The sequence below is a fragment of the Dendrobates tinctorius genome, unplaced genomic scaffold, assembly GCF_039654945.1.
Source record: "Dendrobates tinctorius isolate UK_male_01 unplaced genomic scaffold, ASM3965494v1 ptg000062l, whole genome shotgun sequence".
In the NCBI taxonomy this organism is placed as follows: domain Eukaryota; kingdom Metazoa; phylum Chordata; class Amphibia; order Anura; family Dendrobatidae; genus Dendrobates; species Dendrobates tinctorius.
The window spans coordinates 14,037,895-14,063,875 of record NW_027361730.1 but is presented as its reverse complement, the minus strand read 5'-3'; the positions used below and the strand labels follow the sequence as shown (position 1 = coordinate 14,063,875).

Sequence of the window (25,981 nt, the reverse complement as noted above, 5' to 3'; positions counted from 1 at the left end):
TTTCCTAAGGCCTTGGTGGGAAATAAACAGGGCATCATCTTTCTTCCAAGGATCGGTAGCTGCCACATATTCTATAAGGCACTTCCTAACATCCAGGGTATGTAGTTTCTCTTCCTTCTTATTAGCCGGATTAGGGAGGAAGGATGGAAGGACTACTTCCTGAGTCCTATGAAAGTTAGAAACCACTTTAGGTAAATACGCTGGATCAGGTGTATTACTCTATCATTTTTAATCTGTATATAAGGAGGACGCCTAGATAATGCCTGGATGTCGCTAATTCTGCGAGCAGAGGTTAGAGCTACCAGGAAAGCTACTTTGAGGGACAGGTTTTTTATGGAAGCTGATGAAATAGGTTCGAATGGAGCTTCCGTCATGGCCATGAGGACTAAATTCAAGTCCCATGGCATGAATCTATCCTTCACTACCGGCCTGGATCTTCCTGCTGCTTTAATGAATCTACTGATCCAGTAATTACCCGCGATGTTGCAGCTAAAGAGGGCCCCTAAGGCTGCTACTTGTACTTTAAGGATACTAGTGGAAAGCCCCATGTCCAGACCTTTCTGAAGAAATTCTAAGATCTGATTTATAGGTGTTGAACCCCCAGCGACTATTCCCGAGCTGTGAAGGAATTTCTTCCAAATTCTAACATAGATCTTGGTAGTAATGGCCTTTCTACTTTTAAGAAGGGTATTAATTAAGTCTGGGGAGAAGCCTTTATCTTTTAAGAGCGCCCGCTCAAACTCCACGCCGTCAGATGTAGGCCAGCCACCTGAGGATGGAAGACTGGGCCCTGGGATAGGAGATCCGGGATGTCCGGAAGAACCCAAGGATCGGACACCGACATGGTCCTGAGGCAAGAAAACCAAGCCCTCCTGGGCCAAAATGGGGCGATGACTATAACCCTTGCTCTGTCTTTCCTGATCTTTCTCAACACCAAGGGTAGTAGCGATAGGGGAGGGAAGGCATATGCTAGCCTGAAGTCCCACTTTATCAGAAAGGCATCTACTGCCAGGGGGTTCTCTCTGGGATTTAGGGAGCAGAATAGTCTCAATTTTCTGTTTTCTTTGGTGGCGAAGAGGTCTACCTCTGGCTGTCCCCACCTTTGCACAATCAGGTGGAAGATCGAGATGTTTAGGGACCATTCTCCTTGCCTTAGCAGATTGCGGCTTAAGAAATCTGCCATAATGTTTTCTTTCCCTTTTATGTGTAGCGCTGTCAAAGATAGAAAATGCTGCTCTGCTAGTTGGAACAACCGTTCTGCCACATTCATCAGGGGTTTGGAACGAGTCCCGCCTTGGTGGTTGATATAAGCCACGGTGACCTGATTGTCGGAGAGCACTCGCACATGATGGCCCTGCGGATACATAAGTAGCTCCTTAGTTGCCTGTTCTACTGCTGTCAATTCTTTCAAATTAGATGACATATTTATCTGGTGCTGGTCCCATAGGCCCTGGACCACGACCTCACCCATATGAGCCCCCCAGCCAGAAGGGCTAGCATCCGTAGTGACTATGCGGGATACGTCGAATTCCCAGGGAACTCCTCTGGATAAATTATCCTTGTCCAGCCACCACTCTAGGGACTCCCTTGTGTTTCGGGACAAGGTTAGCTGGCCCTCTAAGTAACCTCCAAGGATTTTTTGATGCAGTAAAACCTCGCCCTGAAGTGTTCTTAAATGAAACTGGGCCCACTGCACCGCTGGGATACAGGAGGAAAGGGAACCCAGAAGGGACATGGCTTTCCTAAGGGACATGGTGGGGTTATTGGAAGCATTTAGGACCTGATAGTGTAAGCGAACAAGCTTCTCCGGAGGCAGACGGCATTCCTGTTTCTCAGAATCTAGAATCAGGCCTAAAAACTGCTGGATTCTCATCGGCTGTAACCGAGATTTTTTGATATTCAGCAGCCATCCTAACCGCTCCAGGGCAGACATTGCCCTCTGTAGCTGTTCCGTACAATGTTTTGCCGTTTTTCCTATAATCAGGAAGTCATCTAAGTAGGGTACTACTAGAATGTCAGATTCACGTAGATGGGCCATAACTTCCGCTACTACTTTGGTAAATACCCGGGGAGCGACTGCCACCCCAAAGGGGAGGGCCGCATATTGGAAATGTTCAACTGACCCATTTAACTGAACCGCCACTCTGAGGAAGGGCTGATGAGCTGCATGAATGGGTATATGGTAGTAAGCATCTTTTAAATCCAACACCACCATAAAGCAGTTTTGAAACAATAATTTTATTGTTGAATTAATTGATTCTATTTTAAACGGGCGTTCAACCAAGAATTCATTAAGGGACTTAAGATTAATTATAGTCCTAAAGGAGCTGTCTGGCTTGCGGACCAGGAACAGAGGGGAGTAGAAACCTTTCCCCCTTTCACCTTCTGGAACCACAGTTAGGACCTTCTTAAGGCAAAGATCATGAACGTCGGCCTCCAGGGCAGCTTGTTCTGATGTGGAGGACCTGATTGGGGTGACCCTAAATCGATCATGGGGAACCTGGGTGAATTCCAGTTGTAGACCCGTAGCTATCACCCCCCGTATCCAATTACTATCCGAAACCCCCTCGCAAGGAATGGAGCAGAGTCGTGACCTGGCCTGGATATCCCCTGGCCAGCATTTTAACCAGAGGGCCCTTCGAGCTGCGTTAGATAACCCTGCGGATCTAGCCGCCATCCTTGCAGAGTCTGCTGAGGCATCGGCCAGGAAAGCAGCGGCACTCTGGATGATTGGTAGGGTTTTCCGAATGGATGCTCTTGAGGCTCCGTCTCTCAGATGGGAATCCAGTTGATCTAGCCAAACCATCATGGATCTGGCTGTACAAGTGGCAGCTATCGCTGGTCTTAGGGCGCCTGCTGACATCTCCCATGTTCCCTTTAGAAAGGAATCCGCTTTTTTATCCAGCGGGTCTTTTAGGGAGGCCATGTCATCGAAAGGGATGGAAGATTTTCTGGAGGCTTTGGCTACTGCCGCGTCCAGCTTAGGGGCCTTATCCCATCTGTTCACCACTGGGTCATCAAATGGGTACCTTCGTTTGAAGGCCGGTGGCAAGGAGCCTCTTTTTTCGGGTTTTTTCCACTCCCTATCTATTAAGCTCTGGACCTTATCATTTAAAGGGAAGGCCCTGCGCTTCCTGGGATCTAGACCTCCGAACATCACGTCTTGTGCCGAAAGTTCTGGTTTTGCTTTCCTCCCCTGCGAAAAATACATAAGGGAACACTGCATCAGGGTACATTCACGAAGATCTCTTACCCATGCAGGTGAGCCAGGTACCGGATCACGGAGGGAGGCAGGAGGGTATTTAGCCTGGAGGAACTTCCGCGGCTCTGTTCACTCGATCGTTTTTTCTTCTGCTGGCCACTCGCATGAGGCTTTGCCACGGCCTCTTTCTGTGGCCGCTCCTGTATCTCGTCCTGCTGCTCTATGGGGGCTTCTGTCGTATCCATCGCTGGGCCTTCAGAAGCACCCCCACAGCGTTGCCTCCTGCCTTTTAAGGCCTCCCTGTACCCGGGTCAGCAGGGTTCTGGCGTGGCACCTCCCCAGCATCCGCGACCCCCCCGCATGCTCCGCCTCCCTCCCCTCGCCACGGGTACAGCGCGTCCCCCCGGACCGCCGCACACACGCAGCGCACACTGGAAAGCCGGCCGGCACCCGACTTCCGGTTTCGGCGTCCCTGGCCCCGCCCCTTCCGCCACGTCACTTCCACCGCGCGTCAGAGACCGCGGGAGCGCGCGGAACGGAGCCGGCAGGGCGCCCCCGGCTCCGGTGTGCCCGCTGCCCCCACATGCGCCCGCCTGCGCCCGACGATCGGGCACGACCGCCGACCCGGACGCGGGAGGATGACCGGACCCCGGGGGGAGATCAGGAGAGGGCATACGTACCTGGTGCGTGCACTTTTGGAGACGGCTGTCCACCGGACCCTATGCTCCACCTGCTCCAACCACAGCCGTGGCGACCTACCCGGCCCCACCGTGGTGCTTCCAGGGACCCCGAACTGGACCGAGGTAGGAGATCCCCCCGCTACCTGAGTCGGTCAGCCGGCCTGGGAATCCCTCGTCGACTCCATGACGGACGATCTGTAGGGAGTCCTGTCCTCTAGGAACAGGAAACCAACTGATGCGTGGGAGAGGTGCCGCCCTTTTTGTATCTGTAGGTTTCCTGTTCCTAAAGGGCGGATCCCCTCTCTCAGGTGGTGCTGTCATGGACGACCGAATAAAATAAAGAAAACTCTTAATGAGGTGTGTCCAAACTTTTGGTCTGTACTGTATATATGCAATCAATATTACAGTGTATTACATATTTACAATTTATTACAGTTTTTTGTGTTCTAAAGTTGTATTCCAATAAATATATATTATGTTCTATCTAAATATCTTGATTATTGGATCATCAAAATGATTAAATGTTTGATGTTCACATTGTACATATGTAAATATAAGCAATATATGTGGGAGTCGGAGTTGGAGTCGGTGTAAGGGAAATTGAGGAGTCGGAGTCGCAGAATTGGCTTACCGACTCCACAGCCCTGGTTACTACATACACTGGGGTAATATATCATTAGGAAACTTTATAAAAAATCTGTCACACCGCAATGTCTTTGAAGACAAGGTGCATGATCAGCTTTACATAGGAGCACGCCAATGTGCTATGAGACAATATGGTATGCAAGTTTACAAACCGTGTAATCATGGAAAAGTGCAGCGAAGCAGGCAGAATCTAATGTGTTTATGCTTTCTTCATAACAGTGTAAATTCAAAGAGGGGGGAATTGGGAGAAACAAGGGGCACAGAGCATATGGATCCTACCGAGTCTCCTGAATGGTAGGGTAATGTGTGGCTAGGAGCTCATGCTCCCCTCTCCTCAGGTTGTTGACCAATAGGATCCTTCTAAAAAATTCTCTGGACTCCACATATGGGCGAGACAGTTCCATTTATTTTCATTTTATGAATATTGGGACCCATTTACATAACCAACTAGGTTTGATATGTCCCACCAATGTATGGTAAATATAAATGAATGTGCATAGCTTATGAGCACATGATATTGCATTGGAGCATTGAGACCGGTTAGCCTACATATCCATATACCACCAATGCATATGAGTTGTTATGCGTTTTTCAGGTTTTATGTATTGCGTGTCTTAGTATTGTTCACTGTTTTGGGGCCTCTTATTTTAAATAATATTATTAAAAGTTACTTGTAAACCAATACCTCTACCTTGCTTCATACACTAATTGATAGGTAGCCAAGAATTTTTTTTTGAAAAAAAGATTTAATTGCACACATGCCCAAGCAAATTGGAATAGCACAGAGTACATTAATACATCGGTGGCCCATACCTCTAACTCTCGCATCACTTCATCCAAAAAGTCCCTGGAGTTCTGCTTGTACGATACAGCTAGCCTTATAGCATCTGAAAACAGCTGCATAATAGAAGGAACAGTCTTGTTAACAGAAAGCATAACTGGTCAATAGAAAAAAGGTACAGAAAGGGTATGTGTACAAACATCCTGCAATCAGTGATGATACTGTACTGAAGTGACAATGTGTTAAAAAGATCTTAGTAAGTCTGTATGTTATTAGGTTAACCACTTAAATTAGGTACAGGAAGGAGGAACGAGCAAACCCATCACAAAGATCAAGTACAATCAGTGCAAAGGGGGGAGAGGAAGAAGAGGAGGAAGAGGAGGAGGAGGAGAAAAAAAAGGAAGAGTACAGAAGAAAAAATAAAATCAACGACAACCATATATTTTGTATAATACCTTTACTACGTTAGTGCCATCAGCAGCTGAAACAAAGTAAAATGGCAGGCTATGCTTCTTGGCAAAATTAAAACCCTTCTGTGTCACTCGGTGATCAGCTAGAACGAGAAGGAACACAAATGACAATATCAGAGTGAACTAGTAGTGCACATCAACAAAACGTTAACAGGGACAGAGTTGAAGGGGTTTAAATGAGACTGAGCGATTGTTCACTCGTCGACTCCAGCGCTGCCTCTTTGATCAGTTCTTTGTTTACATGCTGAAGCGGTGACGCCACATCTACAGGGTAACTGCTGCAGCCAATCATTGGTCTCCGCTGTTCGGGCCATTGATATTTTAAGAACCACTTAGCCCAGCGATTGGCTGCCGATGTGACGTCACTGCTGCAGACGGTAAACAAAGACCAGAGCACCGGAAGAGATGAAGCGCTGGACCCAAGTAGGGCAAGCTTCATTTTTGTGATTTTAAACCTTTGCAACCCTAAAGGTACAACAACATTTTAAAAAAGGGACAACTCCTTTATGAGCATTTCCACTTTGCTGAATTAATATATTTGTTCAAGGAAGATCAGCGAGAAAATGCACTTGATACCTTTTTTTTTACATTTGTGCAGAAGTATCAGATTGTAAGAGTTTTATAAAGGGCTGTTTGCTACAATGAACCATGAACAATAATTTTTTGCCATTCACCCCAGTCGAAGATCTTGAATTTCTACAGATCATAAATACAGATTGGAAAACCCTGACAAGTGGTCGGCGTTCGTACCAGACAGTCACTGTTCGGGCCTGAACTCTGAACACACGGACTTTCTGCTGAAGTTCGGTGCAGTGTTCAGGGTAGGTCTGAAGTCTGTGGGAGAGCAGTTCAGGAAGTCATTATTTTCAATGGGGTTCAAGTTTTGGTGGAAGCTTGGATACCTGAACCAAACTTTTTAAAAAGTTCAGGTACCAGAACATCCACCTGTCCGCCCATCATTGATCATAAATTACATCATATCCTTTCAATACACTAACACTGTAAAAAGAATTTAAACTCTTTAAAAGGCTGCGAAATCTGCTGAGCGCAGCTGTGCAATGCGGTTTGTAAAACTCCCATTGAAATAAACAGAAGTTGCGGAAAAATGTCTAGCAACATGAGCTACACTGTTAAGAGTAACTCCCATTTATCAAAGTTAAGCTAACAGCGGAGCGCATTTGTTCTCTACAGGCTTCGTAGCCCCACTTCTGGTGGCCAAGACCAAAAAGCAATTATTTTCATCTTGGCATGTGAGGTAGGAATGGGAATAGTCCTTTAATCATTGGTCTCCTTTGTAAGTTTCTTTTCATCCCACAATTTCTCAAATTAACCTCATTCCTGAGAAAATTGGGAGATGATATTGGAGCTTCTCCATCATGGGGGACCAAAGGGAATTCTAATACCATAGCAGGATCTCTTATAGCCTCCTTTTCTGCCATATATAATGTACACTTGTTATGATTATTGTTATACTCTTTTATAGTACACACTTTCCAAAAAATAAAAAAAAAATGTAATTTCCTCACCGTCAATCTTGTTTGCCACAACAATACAAGGGATTTCTGGCCGGTACTCTCGCAGCTCTTGGTACCAGATAGGCAGATTTTTATATGTAATTTTCCGCTGCACATCAAACACCTTTAAAAAGAAATAAAATAAAATAACTTGAGGTTAGAACACACACACACACAATAAAAAAAGAAAAGTTATGTCTAGAGACAAATAACAGCATTTTTGGTTGCTTATCATAAAATCTGTTTCTCGGGGCCTTCATTGGGGGGACACAGGAAACCATGTGGGGATGCTATGCTGCCACTAGGAGGCAGAAAAAAAAGTTAGCTCCTCCTCCGCAGCGTACACCCCACCGACAAGAAGTAGGATATTCAGTTAGTGAGAAAGCAGTAGGAGAAGCAACATGTAAAAGAGAAAGCAACCACACAAACTGTAACAAACTAATACAATAAAACAGAGCTGTTTAGCTTGGGAGGGTACGGTGTCCCCCAATGAAGGCTCAGAGAAACAGGTTTTATGGTATGCAACCAAAAATCCTGTTTTCTCTATCGCTTCATTGGGGGACACAGGAAACCAAGGGACGTCCCAAAGCAGTCCCTGGGGAGGGAACAGCAGATAACTCCAATCAGGTCAGAAAACTCACCTCCGTTGCCTGCAAGGTCTTTCTAGCTAAGCCGGCATCCGCCGAAGCAAGACATGGACTCTGAAGAATTTTGCAAACATGTTGAGGGCAGATCATCGCTCTGCAAAGGTGCAGGGGTGAATCCCTATGTGTACCACCAGGAGGCGCCCAATGCCTGGGTAGAGTGTGCCTTAACCCAGAAGAAGGCGATCTGCTCTGACCTGGTAAACCTACAAATGTCGGCCGGATTCAGCGAGGATTCGCTGACCTGGAGGCCGGAGGGCCTCTATACACCGAGCCCGTGTTCTGAAGGGGAGGAGAGGACTTAGCCGGACAGACACACGTCGCCCTGGCCAGGTAGCCTGATGAAAGAGCACTACGAAGGATGAGTCCGAGCCTGGCGAAGGAAAGAATGAAGAACCATGGACAGAGCCATGGAGAACATCGACGAGATACGGGAAGAGCACTGAACCTGTGATCCACAGAATGTGCAAATCTGCTGCCACAGGCTCTGCGAGACTCAGTGGTTGGGAGCCAGAAAGAGAAAGCTATAAAATGAAAAAGGACATGCCCCTCGCAAAAACACAGGAATGTCCGATGTCCTGATGAAATCAGGACCTGGATAAAGGCTTCCATATGACAAAGGAAAACTCATGCGGAAGCAATTACTGAACAAAGAGATTTCATGCTGAAAAGACAAGGATGGACTCCTCCATTCAGCAATCTTAGCTCCCCGACGAGTCACGCTGAGGAAAAAAAAACACCAGGAGAAAAAACTAGGTTTAGCCTGAGGAAGGAGAGAGCTTGACCCTCCGGTGATCTCCTTAATAATGTGGTTCAACTTGGGGCCAAACCGACGGAAACCCTGGAAAGGCAAGTTGGGGAAAAGTGGAAGTGAAACATTCTACAGCGCAAACAGCATACGGCAGGCTTTATAATGGCCATCTCCCTGTGGAGGGTGCAGAGTGGGCAGTGATACAGATGGCGGTAGCGTGGGGTGCATTGCAATACCCATTGCTGTTGACTGCACGGCTCAGGAGCACATAATACTCCAGTGACTGTACTGCTCTAGAGCATTTATTACACCAGTCACTGCACTGCTCTAGAGAAGATATTACGCCAGCACCATTGAGAATGATGGTGTCTCCCACCAATCATTGAGCCTGTAGATAGTGCTGTCCCACTGAGCTTTGTTACACTGTGCCTGGCTTGTGCACTAACAGGTGCCAGAAGGTTAGGGGACATTAGATGCAGAGGAGAATGTCAGTCTGCAGCTACTCACAGTAGTCGTCCTGTATTCAGATTCCAGGCTGTAGGACTGCTGGGAAGAGGAAGGTCCCGCAGGAAAGGCATTATTCTGTCCCAGGAGGTGGAAATGGTGGGCATGAGAGAATGCCCTGGATCCGGAGGGTAAAAAGTGTGTGCTTTAGGGACACACGCTGAAAACCCCCGCTCTGCATCGGGAGACTGGCAGACCGGAGCCAAGCGGCAGGTTCAGGAGGCTAAAGATGGCGCCGCCTCCGAGGCAGAGAGAGAAGCCGATTGGGGCTGAGCTATAACAGGCCGAGGGAACTAAGCAACGGGAGAGAGAAAAGCCCGCCCGAAATGCAGGAAGAAGGGGGGGGTGGAGCCATCGCCAAACACTAGGCCCGAGGGAAGCCAGGACCTAAATTAATTTCCCTGACCACCAGAGCAGGGGGGAGCGGCACAAAGGACATAAAAGCACCGCAAAAAAGAAGCCCAGGGCCCCATTTCACCGGGAAACTATGGGGAAAAAAGCCCCTATCGTATAAACATGCCCCAACACTCCAACCCATAAAATTGAATGAGAATTTTTTTTTTCCTTTTATCTCTTCTGAACTTCTCTTCATCGCCTCTGGAGAACCTGGGGGAGAGAGGGAAAGAGATGTAGCTCTCCATCCAGGAATGTAAGACGTCCGACCTTGCTGGTTGCGGGACGTCCACGCCTCCTAACACCGACAGGGGAGAGTGGGTGTAAGACGGGGTGCCAGGACCAGATCCAGATCACCTGAACACGCTTCTGTGTTAGGGGTTGAGGTCCTGCCAACTAGGCGTATGAGGATACGGGGTGGCAGTACACGTCGTACTCATAGTCTCTTCGTGGGAGTAAAGTAGTGACTGTTCACACTGTATCTCTCCGGGTAACTGAAAAGAAACGACGCAAACTGAGGTAGATATGGGTCTCATAAAAAACCTGTGTCCACTTCCTACTGACACTAAGCTAAACGGAATATCCTAGGGCTGGTCGATGGGGTGTATACTGCATAGTGTCAGCCTCCTAGTGGCAGCAGCATACACCCATGGTTTCCTGTGTCCCCCAATGAAGCGATAGAGAAAAGGCCATGTTTTGTAAGCCAAAACCAAGAGAGGAACAATCAGAGGAAAAGTATCATAGAAACCAGGGTTGTGGAGTCGGAGACTATTTTGGTGGAGTCGGAGTCAAGGAAATTGAGGAGTCGGAGGTGTGGCTTACGCTAGGTTCACATTGCGTTAGTGCATCCGTTTAACGGATGGGCTAACGCAGATGTCATTTTAGACATCTTTTGTGCCCTAGCGCTAACCATGCGTTAACCATACAGGTCTATGCACAGTGAATGAGCCCGTTCTCTGTGCGCTAGACCCGACGCACCTGAAAACGCTGCAGACCGCGTTCTCGGGTGCATCACAAAGTAACGCATCATCGCTAACGCATGCCGATATCTGCATGCGTTACTATCAGTGCGGGCAATGGGTGCGTTAACGCATCCGTTACATAGCGTTAGTGACGCTATGTAACGGATGCGTAAAACGCAGCGCCCTAACGCAATGTGAATCACCCCTTACCGACTCCACAGCCCTGATACAAACACTTCACCATTTCTGTATTTCTCACCAACTCCTGGTTTTGGCTTACAAATACTGTGGTAAAAACCCTCAAATACCCAATGTGTAAATGTGGCCTAAGTGTGTTCTCCCTACAATAGTAGAAATCAATAAATAAAAATTCATTAAGCGTGTAATACAATTTTGCATTTTCCTATTACAATACATGTCTCCATAAAGCCGACTGGAAGAATTATTACTGCGCCAATCATTCAGGGATTTTGGCAGGATGCGTGATAATATTATAGCGCAGTGGTGGCCATAATGACCCTCACACAGATTTCAACAAATCAGCTACAGATTCAAGACACCTGAACAAAAGGCTCGACAGTAGATCAATTTCAAGAAGTGAGTCGTACTGTTAAAGCCAAGTGTTATCGGTGATCCATACCATGATACAAGCATGAGCCTTGTGGTAGTAGGAGGCATGCATGCTCTGGAATCTCTCCTGCCCCGCTGTATCCCAGAAATCTGAAACATACAAAAAGTAGATCAGCTGACAGAGCTTTAGACAATATTTTCCACATTTGTGCTTGGCTGTTTGTCAGCCCCATGGACATCCAATAGGGTGCCATGCTTGAGTGCAGCTTATTTTAGTTATTTATTTTACTCATTTATATAGCACCATTTATTCCACAGCGCTTTACAGACATTATTGGCTCTGTCCCCGATAGGGAATTTAGATTGTGAGCCCCAGCAGTATGTTTTTGGAATGTGGGAGAAAACCAGAGAACCCGGAGGAAACCCACGCAAACACGGGGAGAACATACACTCCTTGCAGATGTTGTCCTTGGTGGGATTTGAACCCAGGACCCCAGCGCTGCAAGGCTGCAAAGCTAACCACTGAGCCACTGTGCCGCCCTTCTCCATGCTGCGGCAGAGCAGCGAGGAAGAGCAGGTACTCAGGACGCCAGTTCTAGCATATAATGGGGATCCCAGTGATCATATTTTATCACCTGTTCTATGGATATAGGAGAAATTTCATTTGTTAGAAAACTCTTTTAATGAAAATGAATACGTGTTCTATACTATTAACTAGTCCAGTATTAACCCATCGGGCTCTGAAACTAGAGGAAGATGCTTAGGCGTTACTCACCGACCAGGATGGTCTTGTCATCTACAGTCGTGGTGTATTTATACAGGGTTAAAGCAAAAGTTGAAAGCTGCTGAGGACGACTGAGAAAGGTTAAGGCTTCAACACATACATTTGATAAATATAATCATGAAGTAAACGTTATGGAAGTATCCAAAAGGTGTTCTGAGACAGAACTAAAGAGATGTGATCATTTAAAATTCAGAATGAATATACATATTATATATATTTTTTAGAGATCCACCATATGAGTGGACGGGGATTTACTCGCTTGGCCGGTCTTTGAGAAATACGCTGGGACACTCAGGGTTAAACAGTTCATTCGGTTTATTAAACTGCAGCATAAACCACTCTTCATGAACTTCATAGCATGTAGCCGCCGGTACAACGTCCGTTAAACATCCAGCTTTACAGCATACACAGTCTCTTACTGATTACACATATAGCCGGCAGCTTTTGTTTTGGCCAAAAGATTTTTTAAGCCGCCACCATAACAAGGTAGACACTTTTGGCCGTGCCCTAATCTACTGTAACCTATTAAATATTGTTAAAATATGTGATACAATTTAGGTATATTTTTATTTTTCAATTTTTAAAATGACCAATAATATCACATACAAGGGAAAAATACCACCGCACCATGTCCAGACCACATAGTGACCTATAATACCACACACAAGGAACAAATACCGCCAGGAAATGACCAGATCACATATTACCACCACAGTGACCGAATAATATCACATACAAGGAACAAATACCACCGCACCATGACCAGGCCACATATTACCACCACAGAGACTGAATACTACAATACTGATCAGTAATAAAAAAAAACCACGATACTATTACCATAAGTGCCATTATACACAGGAGAACTGTACTTAGTATGCAGTGTCTGTGTACAGGTAATACAGTGATCAATGACATTATACACAGGGCCTCTATACAGTGTATAGTGTCAGTGTATAGGTAACACACTAACTCACCAGTGACGTCTCTAGGTGAAGTCCTTTATCTTTGTTTTTCATCTTTCATCCAGCACAGATCACCATCACGTCTTCCAGCCAGGGCTTGTCTCTGCAGGAAATAACACAGTTATCTAGAGCTCCGCTTGCAGAACACATTACTTATTTTTCCCAACTTCTACATTACATCACATGAAGAAAAAAAGGCGACATAGCGTCGCTCTACACAGTAACAGTACCGCCCCCCCATTTAAAACAGTATACTCAAAAAATAAAATAAATACATCACTACAGTAATAATGTCCCTTAATTAGATCCTGTGGTAATATCATCCCCCATCATAGCCCCCGTGTGTCTCATTCCTGGCTTCAGCCATATGTTCTCACATCCTGCCCTCATGAGTATCCATTCTGCCCCATATGATCTCCCCATCTGTCTCCATCGTATCCATCCTGCCCCATGATCCTGCACGATCTGTCTCCAACCCTACCCCCAGTGTCTCCAGTCATGCCCCCATGTCTTTGATCCTACCCCGTGTCTCCAATCATGCCCCGTATCTCCATTCTGCCCTTCCTGTGTCTCATTGTCACATTCTGCCCCCATCGTGTCCAGCATTCTGCCCCCATCGTGACCAGCAATCTGCCCCCATCGTGACCAGCAATCTGCCCCCATCGTGACCAGCAATCTGCCCCCCATCGTGACCAGCATTCTGCCCCCCATCGTGACCAGCATTCTGCCCCCATCGTGACCAGCATTCTGCCCCCATCGTGACCAGCATTCTGCCCGCACTGTCACCAGCATTCTTCCCCATAGTGTCCAGCATTCTGCCCCCATAGTGTCCAGCATTCTGCCCCCATAGTGTCCAGCATTCTGCCCCCATAGTGTCCAGCATTCTGCCCCCATAGTGTCCAGCATTCTGCCCCCATAGTGTCCAGCATTCTGCCCCCATAGTGTCCAGCATTCTGCCCCCATAGTGTCCAGCATTCTGCCCCCATAGTGTCCAGCATTCTGCCCCCATAGTGTCCAGCATTCTGCCCCCATAGTCACCAGCATTCTGCCCCCATAGTCACCAGCATTCAGCCCCCATAGTGTCCAGAATTCTGCCATCTGCCCTGGGCCCCCCGCTCTCTATAAATGAAAAAAATAAATAAAAAAACACAAGCCCTTCTTACCTGGCCGCGGTCCAGCAGCGAAGCTCCGGGTGTCCCTCCATGCAGAAGAGCGCGCTCGCCGGCGACTAACAATAGCCTCATACGCCAGCGAGGTGCACGCTGCGGTGGATGTCAGCTGCCAGCCTCCGATTGGCTGGCGGCTATTAACTATTGACGTGTGGGCGCGGGCCCGCATGTCAATAGCGATCATATGCCGCAGCGCCGAGGGCCCGGTTTAGCGTGCCGGTAGGGCCCCCTCTGCCCACCGGGCCCCATACACCAGTCAGGGCAGTAATGCCCTGATGGTGGCCCTGTACATGACCACACCCACAAGTGAGGTATGGATCACATGGTCATGACCTCACTACAGTTCCTCTTACATACAGCCAGACACATACATGCTTTATCATGGGCGTTCAGACATACGCCCACATGCATATTCTGAGTAGCATATATAGCGCCCCCTTGGTTTAACAGAGGTTACTGCACCACATACCCTCCCCCTGTTCAAACTTGTGGGGTTGAACATTTGTCACACACTAGGTGCCTCGAGACCGGGTACCCACTATCACCTTGCCCTACAAGTCGAGAGGACCGTCTCAGTCTGTTTTGGGCGTCATTCAGCATCATAACTGTGTTAAGCCACCCTCGCCCCCAGCGGTCAGTATATCGGCCTTGGGCTTTGGCCCTCAAGTCACAGTCAGTCTGTGTCACCAGACCCTTTTTAGTCTCCACAGTTTTCCAGTACGCCCCGTCACCCGACTTTTCTCTCCACGACCGGCTCTCCCAGTTGGCGCGGTCATTAGTCCCACTTACAGTCGAGCGCACTGTCTTGGTCAAGTCTCACCCATCTAGTCCATCACAGGAGCTACTGTCCAGGTCTCTTAGTCTCATACTGAGAGTAGAACTGCCACTTGCAGATTCTCAACGTTCTTGTCTTGCTGAAAGTCTTCGGCTACCTGCCATTTCATTATTTGGAGGGTACCTTCTGGTCCTTATACCACGGGATGAAGGCGGCTGCCATCTCATGTTCTGCATCTGTTTATTAATCTGCAGTCGGTCCAGTCTTAACTGCTCTCCTTCAGGTACGTTACCCAATATTCCAGGAGCATTCGGATGTTCCTAAGGCTTTCCACGGAGCCAACAATAATGAAAGGATCCATGCCATCTTCACCAGATACCTGGACTTCACCATCAGGTGGGATCCTCACCCTCGCCACACCGGATATGGTCTTGCATCACTTTTCCAAGCCTTCCAATGGACTCTCCCCACCAGATGTTTGGGTACTGGAATTACGTCTTCCACCAAGCCCAGATGATTTTTAGCTTTTCTTGCAAGCTCCAGACGTTGAGCGGCTTTCCCATTACTCAGCATGATCATCTGTTTTGCACGGAGACATTGCAGATGCATATCTGTCAGGACAGCCACCTGCTTCTCTGTGTCTTCCCTGGTTGAAAGTACGACCAACTGCTGAGTCTTGTCAGGATCCTGTCAGCGCCGGCGTGAAGCCTCCGCTGAGCAGGGACTCACCTGCACTGTAGGGGGGCTCGGGGTCAGGTACAGCCAGAAAGTACAGATACACAGGACCTGTGGACGCTGAAGTTTAGCAAGCAGTCACAGGACCTACGGTCATGTGACTGCAAGGGGGCGGGGCTTAGCATCCTGCTTTCGGAGATGGCAGGACACTATACAGAAATACTCAGTCAGGCAAAACTGAGGTCATACACAGAGATATCAGTAAAGTACCAGGGATGAGACAGAATGGATAGTCAGAGCCAAGCAGAAGTCAAAACCAAACAGACATAGAAGGTACCAAGCAGAATCCAAAGCAATATCCAGAGAACAGACCGAGTCGTACACAGAGAATCAAGCAACCAGAACACCGCACAAACACACTCAGGGGTCACCACACAATGCCAAGGGCGAAAGTATAACTGATGGGGATGGGAGCGTCCTGAGGCTATAAGAAGCCTCTCCCAGAACCAGGGATAGGCCACAATCATAGCCCCAGGTGTGTAGGTAAGCCTGAACTGGGATCACAACCTTTAACCCCAGAAATGCCAGTCATCAGCACTGGTTCCAGACATTAACCTCACGTGTGCGAGTCAATCCCGCACTGAGATCATGACAGTACCCCCCTCTCAACGGGGGGGCCTCTAGACCCCCAGGCTTGCTCGGGTACTTAGCATGGAAAGCCCGCACCAGGCGATCAGCATGCATCAACCGGGCCGGTACCCAGGACCTGTCTTCCGGTCCATACCCCTTCCAATGAACCAGGTACTGTACCGACCGCCGTACCAACCTGGAATCTACGATATGACCAACCTCGTACTCCACCTGCCCCTCGACCAAAACAGGAGGAGCAGCGGACTCAGAGTCTCCCCGGACTGCTTCAAAAGGTTTCAGTAGAGATTTGTGGAAGACGATAGGGATCTTGAAAGAAGGTGAAAGGCACAGCCTATATGCCACTGGACTGATTTTTTTCCACAATCTTGTATGGGCCAATGAATTTGGGCCCCAACTTGGCTGAAGGAACCTTCAACTTAATGTTTCGCGTGGAGAGCCAAACCTTGTCTCCAACCTGAAACGTGGGCCCTGGTGTTCGTTTCCTGTCCGCGAAAAACTTATACCTGCCCTGAGACCTAGATATACTCCGCTGAACTTCTGCCCACGTATTCTGTAATCGCTGAACAGAGCCCTCAGCCCCGGGACACCCCGAGTCCAGACGAGAAAACTCACCAAAATGAGGCCTGAACCCATAATTGATCAAAAAAGGAGTCCTACCCGTGGATTGACTCACCCGACTATTGAAGGCAAATTCAGCCAACGGCAGTGAATCGCACCAGTCATTCTGTCTAGCAGAGGTTAGACACCTGAGGATCTGTTCCAGGGACTGGTTAGTGCACTCCATCTGACCATTGCTCTCAGGATGGTATACAGACGAAAAGGACAGACACATCCCTTATTATTGCAGAAAGCACGCCAAAACTTAGCCACAAACTGCACACCATGATCAGACACCACATTCAGGGGTACCCCATGCAACCGGATCACATGCTGCACAAACAACCTGGACAACATCTCAGCTGACGGTAGTGCGGACAGGGGTACAAAATGAGCCTGCTTAGAAAACCTGTCCACCACTACCCATACCACTGTATTACCCTTAGATGGAGGGAGATTGGTAACAAAATCCATGGATAAGTGAGTCCATGGTCTTTCGGGCACTGCCAAAGGCATCAGCTCCCCTGCCAGCCGGCTATGAGAGCTTTTAGAACGAGCGCAGACCCCACAACCAGCAATGAATTTTTTTATGTCCGAACCAAGGGTAGGCCACCAAAAGATCCTAGCCACCGCCAGACGCGTGGCTGAAATACCAGGGTGAGCACTTAGCTTAGATTCATGGAACTCCTGCAAGAGTTTCAGGCGAAGTTGCTCTGGGACAAACAACTTCCCCTCCGACTTGGCAACCGGGGCCAGCGACTGGGCCCCCTGAATCTCCCGTTCCAATTCAGACGAGACCTCTGCTATCACAACCCCAGGGTGAAGAATGGAGGACGGTGGCTCAGGGGGCGACACCGGCTGAAAACTGCACGATAAGGCATGAGCCTTGACATTCTTAGACCCTGGACGAAATGTAATCGTAAACTGAAAACGGGAAAAAAAAGTGACCAATGGGCCTGTCTGGGCGTTAGTCTTTTAGCAGACTCAATGTATGACTAATTTTTGTGATCCGTGATCACCGTAACCGGGTGACTGGCCCCCTCCAAAAAGTGCCTCCATTCTTCAAACGCCAATTTGACCGCAAGAAGTTCTCTATTGCCTACGTTGTAATTTCTTTCCGCAGCATAGAACTTCTTGGAAAAGAAAGCACATGGCCTGAGGTTGGTTAGAGTGGCAGGCCCTTGGGACAACACCGCCCCCACCCCCACCTCAGAGGCGTCCACTTCCATGACGAATGGTTTGGACGGATCTGGTTGTACTAACACAGGTGCAGACAAAGCTTCTTTTCAGGGTCGCAAAGGCCTTTTTTGCAAGCGAGGACCAGTTTCTCACATCCGCACCTTTACAAGTAAGATCTGTGAGTGGTTTGACCACCTGTGAAAACCCCCGAATAAATTTGCGGCAATAATTGGCGAACCCCAAGAAGCGCTGAAGACCCTTAAGGTCTCGGGGTTGCACCCAATCTGCAATGGCCTGCACCTTCTTGGGGTCCATGCGAAAACCCTCACAGGACGCAATTAATCCCAAAAAAGACAATGCTTGAACAAAAAACACATTTCTCCAATTTGGCATACAGATGATTTTTCCTCAGTCTTTGGAGAACGGTTCGTACATGATTCAGATGAGATTGACTGTCGGGAGAGTATATCAGAATATCGTCTAAGTAAATGACAACAAAACGACCAATGAGATCCGAGAATACCACGTTGAATCAAGCAACCAGAACACCGCACAAACACACTCAGGGGTCACCACACAATGCCAAGGGCGAAAGTATAACTGACGGGAATGGGAGCGTCCTGAGGCTATAAGAAGCCTCTCCCAGAACCAGGGAGAGGCCACAATCATAGCCCCAGGTGTGCAGGTAAGCCTGCACTGGGATCACAACCTTTAACCCCAGAAATGCCAGTCATCAGCACTGGTTCCAGACATTAACCCCACGTGTGCGAGTCAAACCCGCACTGAGATCATGACAAGTCTCAGGTGCCCAGTGCACCCTACACGCTTTGACTGCCTTTTTAAAAGCCTCATGCACACCCTCACTGGTACAGGCTTCTTGCACGTCTTCTGGTATCTCCATCACGCACTTGAAGATCGAGGGTTCACTCTCTTCATGGACGGAAGGCTCTCGTTTGGCCATGGAATTTTCCATCAAGACCTCTACTACAACCGGGTGATTGTCTTGTTCCGTTCTCAGCACACAGTCTTCCCTAGTTTTACACTCTTCAGGCTCCCATGCTAAGATAGGCATTAGTAACTCCGCCTTGTTATCCCTCGGACACAGCAGCTGTAAGTCTTCAACCACCAACGCCTCCTCTTGTGGAAGACCTCTTACCGTTTCTCGGAGCACTTATAGAATCATAGAATCGTAGAGTTGGAAGGGACCTCCTGGGCCATCTGGTCCAACCCCCTGCTCAAAGCAGGATTCGCTAAATCATCCCTGTCAGATGTCTGTCCTGCCTCTGAAGACTTCCATTGAAGGAGAACTCACTTCTCGTGGCAGCTTGTTCCACTCACTGATCACTCTGTCAAAAAGTTTTTTCTAATATCTAATCTGTGTCTCCTCCCATTCAGTTTCATCCCATTACTTCTAGTCTTTCCTTGTGCAAATGAGAATAAAGTTGATCCTTCTACAATGTGACAGTCCTTTAGATATTTGTAGACAGCTATTAAGTCTCCTCTCAGTCTTCTCTTTTGCAAACTAAACAATCCCAGATCCTGCAACCTTTCCTCATAAGACAGGGTTTGCAGACCGGTCACCATTCTGGTTACTCTTTTCTGAACTTGCTCCAGTTTGTTGATGTCTTTTTTAAAATGTGGTGCCCAAAACTGGACACAATATTCCAGATGAGGTCTGACCAAAGAGGAGTAGAGGGAAATAATGACTTCACGTGATCTAGACTGTATGCTTCTGTTAATACATCCTAGAATTGCATTTGTCTTTTTTTGCTGCTGCATCACACTGTTCACTCATATTCAGTCTGTGATCTATTAGTATACCCAAGTCTTTTTCACATGTGCTGTTGCTTAAGCCTATTCCTCCCATTCTGTATATGCTTTTTTCATTTTTATTGCCCAGATGTAGTACTTTGCATTTTTCCCTGTTAAAAACCATTCTGTTAGTTGCTGCCCACTTCTCCAGTTTATTTATATCTTTTTGAATCCTCTCTCTCTCTTCTCTAGTATTAGCTATCCCTCCTAGCTTTGTGTCATCAGCAAACTTAATCAGTTTACCCTCAATTCCTTCATCTAAATCATTGATAAAGATGTTGAACAATACAGGGCCCTGTGGTACCCCACTTGAGACATTCTTCCAACTGGATGTGCAGCCATTTCCGACCACTCTTTGGGTCCGATCACTAAGCCAGTTATGAATCCACCTAACAGTTGCCTTATCCATTCCATACTTAGTCATTTTTTCAATAAGGATTGTATTGAGATACTTTGTCAAATGCTTTGCTGAAGTCAAGATATACTATATCTACAGCATTTCCTTGATCCACCCAATCAGTGATTCCGTCATAGAAGGAAATTAAGTTGGTCTGACATGACTTATTAGTTACAAACCCATGCTGACTCTGTTTAATCACTTCATTCTTATCCAGGTACTGTTTAATAATTTGTTCAAAGATCTTTCCTGGTATAGAAGTCAGACTCACTGGCCTATAGTTGCCTGGGTCCACCTTCTTCCCCTTTTTGAAGATAGGAACAACATTTGCTCTTCTCCAGTCTTCTGGGACTTCTCCTGTTCTCCAAGAATTTTCAAAGATTATGGAGAGGGGCTCAAAAATTTCTTCTGCTATCTCCTTCAGTACTCTGGGGTGTAATTCATCTGGACCTGGAGACTTGAATTCATTTAGGTTAGCTAAGTGTTTCCTCACCATCTTTCTGTTTATAGATATCCTGGATTCTTCTATTCCCTTAATAGGACAGTGAAGAACAGTTGATGTTATATTTCCTTTCTGAGAGAAAACAGATGCAAAATAGGAATTTAAAAGTTCAGCCTTCTCAACATCCTGTCTTACCATTTCATCATTTTCATCCTGTAAAAATCCTATAGCATCTTTGACTTTTCTTTTACTTTTGACATATCCCCAAAATCCTTTATTATTGCTTTTGACATCTCTTGCAAGCCTCAATTCATTGTCAGTTTTAGATAATCTGATTTGTGCCCTGCAGGTTCTGCAGACAGCATTATATTCTTCTTTAGATATGCCTCCCTCTTTCCATTTTATAAACATTTTTTTCTTCCTTTTTAGCATGTGCTTAAGTTCTGTGTTCATCCATCCTGGCTTCCTTAAATGCTTCCTATTCTTCCCTCTTTTCAGAATTGTTAGCAATTGTGCTTTGAGAATTTCATTTTTCAAGATTTCCCATCCTTCCTGGACATTTTTGTCTTTAAGGATATCCAGCCATTGGATCCCTCCAATTCTCTTTCTGAATCCCTTAAAATCTGCCTTTCTGAAATCCAACCTTGACGTCTGAGTCTTCACAGGTCTTCCTCCTCTAGCTATCCAAAATTCTAAAATAGCATGGTCGCTACCTCCTAGGGTCCCAGCCACTTTTACCTCCTCAACCATTTTCTCCCTGTTTATAAGGATTAGATCCAAGGTAGCAGTTCCCCTTGTTTTCTCCCCTACCTTTTCGAAGATAAAGTTGTCAGCAAGAGAGGATAAGAATTTCCTTGACCTGTTAGTTTTGCCTGAGAGAGATTCCCAACAAATGTCTGGATAGTTGAAATCTCCCATGACAACTATGTCATATTTTTTGGAGAACTTGGCCATTTGATGCATAAAGAGTTCATCCATATCTTCAGCTTGCACAGGCGGCCTGTAGTAAATGCCTACAATGGTGTCCTTTCCATTGTTCTGTCCTTGTATTCAGGGCTGTGGAGTCGGTAAGCCAAACCTGTGACTCCGACTCCGACTCCTCAATTTCCTTTACACCGACTCCAACTCCGACTCCGACTCCACGACTCCGACTCCCACACATATTGCTTATATTTAAGTGAAAAATTTATTGTAGTACAATGTGAACCTCAGACATTTAATCATTTTTATGATCCAATAATCAAGATATTTAGATAGAACAGAATATATATTGGTGTACTACCCGGTTTTCATTCTTTTTGGTACAGATACGATATGGATAGACAGATATGGATAAATGGATATATAGAGCAGATTTCTAATCTGCTTTTGCTATTGAAAACATTATCTATGAGCTCAAAAACCTTTCAGGTGATGCAGTTTTTTAAAAAGCTGATCTGCTGCTTTTGCAGCTGAAAAACGTATCCTCAAAAAACACAGAAAAAACGCTGTGTGTGAATGTAGCCTTAGATCAGGAATATAACAGCCATTTATAGGACATTTCATAACTTTCCCAAACTCCTATGAAAAAATATTCAGCACATCCTGCATTGAATTACTGTACCCAATTTATTATATATTTTAGGAGTCGGAGTCAGTCCATTTTATACCGACTCCAACTCCGACTCCACCAAAATGAGCACCGACTCCGACTCCACGACTCCGACTCCTCAGCCCTGCTTGTATTCTTACCCAAACAGTTTCCACAGAACTCCCAGTCTCTGAAGCTTCAATCTCTGTGCAGATATACGCGTTTCTAACATACAATGCGACACCTCCTCGTTTATCAAGTCTGTTTCTTGCAAATAAGTTGTATCCTTCTAGTCTTGTATTCCAATCATGTGTATTGTCCCACCAAGTTTCAGTGATTCCAATGACATCATATTTCTTTTCCTGTGTTAGCAGTTCCAAGTCTCCTTGTTTGTTGCCCATGCTTTGTGCGTTAGTATAGAAACATTTTAGTTGATTGGTTTCTTTCTCCAATATTTTTATTAATTAGATTCTTTTGTCTTTGTTCTTCCTTTCCACTTCTAATAGCAGAGTTCTCAATAGCATTTGTCAGGTGTATGGCTTTTTCTGGTCTTTTGCTTCCCTTCCCATGTTGTTCTAGTTTAAAGCTCTCCTTACAAGTGTAGCAAGGCGACTTCCAAAATACATGTTTTCCAGTCTTCGTGAGGTGCACCCCATCTCTAGCAAGTAGTCCATCGTAAAGGTAATTCACTCCGTGATCCATAAATCAAAATCGTTGCCGATGGCACCATCGACGTAGCCAGTTGTTCACCTGCAGAATCTTATTCCACCTCCTTGTTCCATGGCCATCCAATGGGAGGATGGAAGAGAAGACCACCTGCGCTCCCAGTTCTTTCACTTTCTTGCCTCAGTCTTCAAAGTCTCTGCAGATGGTTTTCAGGTCGTTTCTTGCGGTGTCATTTGTCCCCACATGTAGTAGCAGGAATGGGTAGTCATCTGTAGGTCTGAAGAGTCCTGATATCCTGTCAGACACATCTTTAATTTTTGCACCTGGAAGACAGCACATTTCTCTTGAAGTTATATCCGGTCTGCAGATAGTGGCCTCTGTTCCTCTCAACAGGGAATCCCCCATGACCACCACTCTCCTTTTCTTCTTCACAACATTTTTCTCTTTCTCCATACAGGAGAACTCTGAAGGCGTACAAGGTTGCTGTTTGTGGGCAAAGTCTTATCCTGATGTATTTCTTCATCGTTTTCCTGCGCGAGAGCCTGGTACTGGTTCCTGAGAAGTATGGGTGCTGACTGCCTCCTGATCCTCCTGCTTCTCTGGGTCACGTCTCCATTCCTCTGTTTCTTCAAGTGCACTTCGAATTTCTTCTCTTTCTGTAACATGAAGAGATAATTCTGCTCTGTCTAAGAACTCTTCACCTTCCTTAATGATCTTCAACGTAGCTAACCTCTCTTTGAGATTTTGCAACTTTTCCTCCAACAGGGACACAAGCTTGCATTTGTGGCATGTGAAGTTTGGCTTTTCCACTGGCTAGTCTGTGAACATGTAGCAAGAAATGCAGCTCACCAAAAGGCTCCTGGCCTCTGCCATACTGAGATTTCTTAAAAACGATGAAAGATGAGCGCGGTTTTCCGATTTCCTCTTTTCAGCTGCAACGGCCAAAACCCAGTGATCGTTGAGCTCGCGGAGACTCTTCACTTATCCCAGAAGGCACTGGGAATATGCAAATGATCTCCTCAAGACTCTTCCGTCTTCTCTTAAGGCCTTATTCACACTTTGAGCTCAGAGGTTACCTGTCAGCATGGCAGAGACTTCCTTCTCCAGCTCATCCACTCTGTGCTCAGCAGTTTGTCTCAAGGCCTTTTCTTGCACGTTATGCTCTTTAATTGCCTTTAGTTCGGCCTGCATATCTGCCACCTTATTCTTCTCACCAGAGCACTTTTTAATGAGGTCCTAGATCTCCTGTGCTTCCTTCCCTCCAAACTGGGCCTTGACTGCCGCAAGCTCGGACTCCAGGTGATGCACCTGCTCCAACTGCGAGGAGTTGGCAACTTCCATACTCACCACCTTCAAACTCTCCTTAGCTAGCTGTTGACAGACCTCTTCACGCTCTTTCTCCAAGCTTTGGACACGTGCTTCTACCTGGTAGAAACTGTCAGCTCGCTCTTTCCAGGTGCACATTTCCTTTGTCAACTTGTCGAATTGGCCAGCTTCTCCGGCAGCTCTTCTATTTTGTCTGAGGGTGCAGTTTTTTCAGCCCCTTTTCGGCCCTTACGCCTCCGGGGACGGGAAGAAGACTTGCTATTTAAACTTGAGTCAGTATTACTGCACTCTTTTTCACTGTCGTCACCATCTGAAAGGGAGTCACCACCACCCAATCGGTCATCCTGGTAACAGTGGTCCCCACAGCTAACAGTGTCAGACTCCAATCCTGGAGCTTCCCCGTCTTCACCTTGTGAAGCACTGTCATTCCCTTGTGTCCGAGTTTCAGTCTGCACAGCATTACTCAGTCCTAGCGGTTGCTACTGGCAATAACACGTCACACCACACAGCACGGTGAACCCCCAAGATACTCTCTATTTGGGTGTCAGCGCCACTGTCATATACTTCAAGGAATCTCAGGTCAGTAAGTTGGGCCTACGCATCCCTTCCTCCGGTCGCCTCTACATCTGACCCGTCCATTTTGAGAGATGTTACTGCCTTAATATATGCCACCCCATCAGTAGAGAGGCCTCCATCCTCCTTATACCTTTCATTAACAGGAACCCCCAGCTCTGAGCAACCCACCAGACCTTCAAAGCACACAAAGTCCTGGGTCCTCTCAAGTGAGAACGACGAGTCTAGTGTTATACCGCTATCTTGGTACTCATCACTTTTGGACATATTCATAAGCACTCTGTCCACAGTATAGTCCATAGTGAACCCATGGATAAAGCGCATCTTAACCTTTTTCTCGGTTAGGCAGAGAACGAGAGTATTTCCCGCCAGAGTCACCTGACTGAGTCCAGTGCTCCAGAGACTCCTTCACGGTATAATATCATTGTACACACTTGCGGCATGTCGTCATCCGGAAAGTCTATGCCGCACGCGGAATAGGTATAACAGACACGCGGTTGTCCCTCAAACATGTCTGCTGCGGTAACTGATGCCGCCCCTTTTGACGGCTCCACCCCTTTTTGGGCAACTACTCCCTTTTGGGACTCCAACCCTTTTTGGGATACCGCCCCCTTTTGGGACTCCACCCCTTTTTGGGCAACCACTCCCTTTTGGGATACCGCCCACTTTTGGGACTCCACCCCTTTTTGGGCAACCACTCCCTTTTGGGATACCGCCCACTTTTGGGACTCCACCCCTTTTTTGGCAACCAGAGCTGTTTAAATTGCCACCCCCTTTTGGGACACCACCCCGTTTAGGGACACCACCCCCTCCCTGGGGTACAACCCGTGGACTTCGCATGGTACTCTCAGGTCTAGTTCACACAAAACAAGTATGTCTCTCAGGCTTGTACTGACCCTTTAAGAAATTGTCTGCACTGGACCTCTGATGTCCTTTAACGACACTCCACCAGCTCCTGCTGGCACTGCCACAGTTCCTGCTGCAGCCACAAATCCGCCGGCACCTCCGGCTGCGGATCACAAGCAGCTGCTGGTGTCACTGCAGCTCCTGCAGAACCTCTTGCTGCAACTGTAACTGCAGCTCCTGTTACCACAAGTCTCTGTACGCTTCCGCTGCGCCTTCTTCGTGGACCTGCCGATCCACAGCAAGCTTCATAACCCCCACCGAGTTACAGCCAGACGCTTGTCACCTTCTTGACCCCGCCGAGTAACCGCAAGCTGACTTGAAAAAAAACTTTGTAACCCTGCCGAGTCACAGCAAACATCACACATGCCTCCTGAATCG

General features: G+C 47.0%; 1 protein-coding gene across 5 annotated transcripts in view; it reads right to left on the bottom strand.

The window, feature by feature from the left end:
• RABL2B (RAB, member of RAS oncogene family like 2B) overlaps positions 1-25,981 on the bottom strand; it is a 48,014-nt gene that overhangs the window by 4,042 nt on the left and 17,991 nt on the right. For all 5 annotated transcript variants that reach the window (XR_012232960.1, XR_012232963.1, XR_012232961.1 and 2 more), the window contains 5 exons: positions 11,892-11,971; positions 11,187-11,266; positions 7,305-7,416; positions 5,764-5,861; positions 5,341-5,424 (listed from right to left, as the gene is read on the bottom strand). Coding sequence is in view for 1 of the 5 variants with exons in the window: in XM_073579301.1 (XP_073435402.1) it covers positions 5,341-5,424; positions 5,764-5,861; positions 7,305-7,416; positions 11,187-11,266; positions 11,892-11,971 (454 nt within the window). In the remaining 4 variants the exon portion in view is untranslated. The remainder of the gene's footprint in view (positions 1-5,340; positions 5,425-5,763; positions 5,862-7,304; positions 7,417-11,186; positions 11,267-11,891; positions 11,972-25,981) is intronic.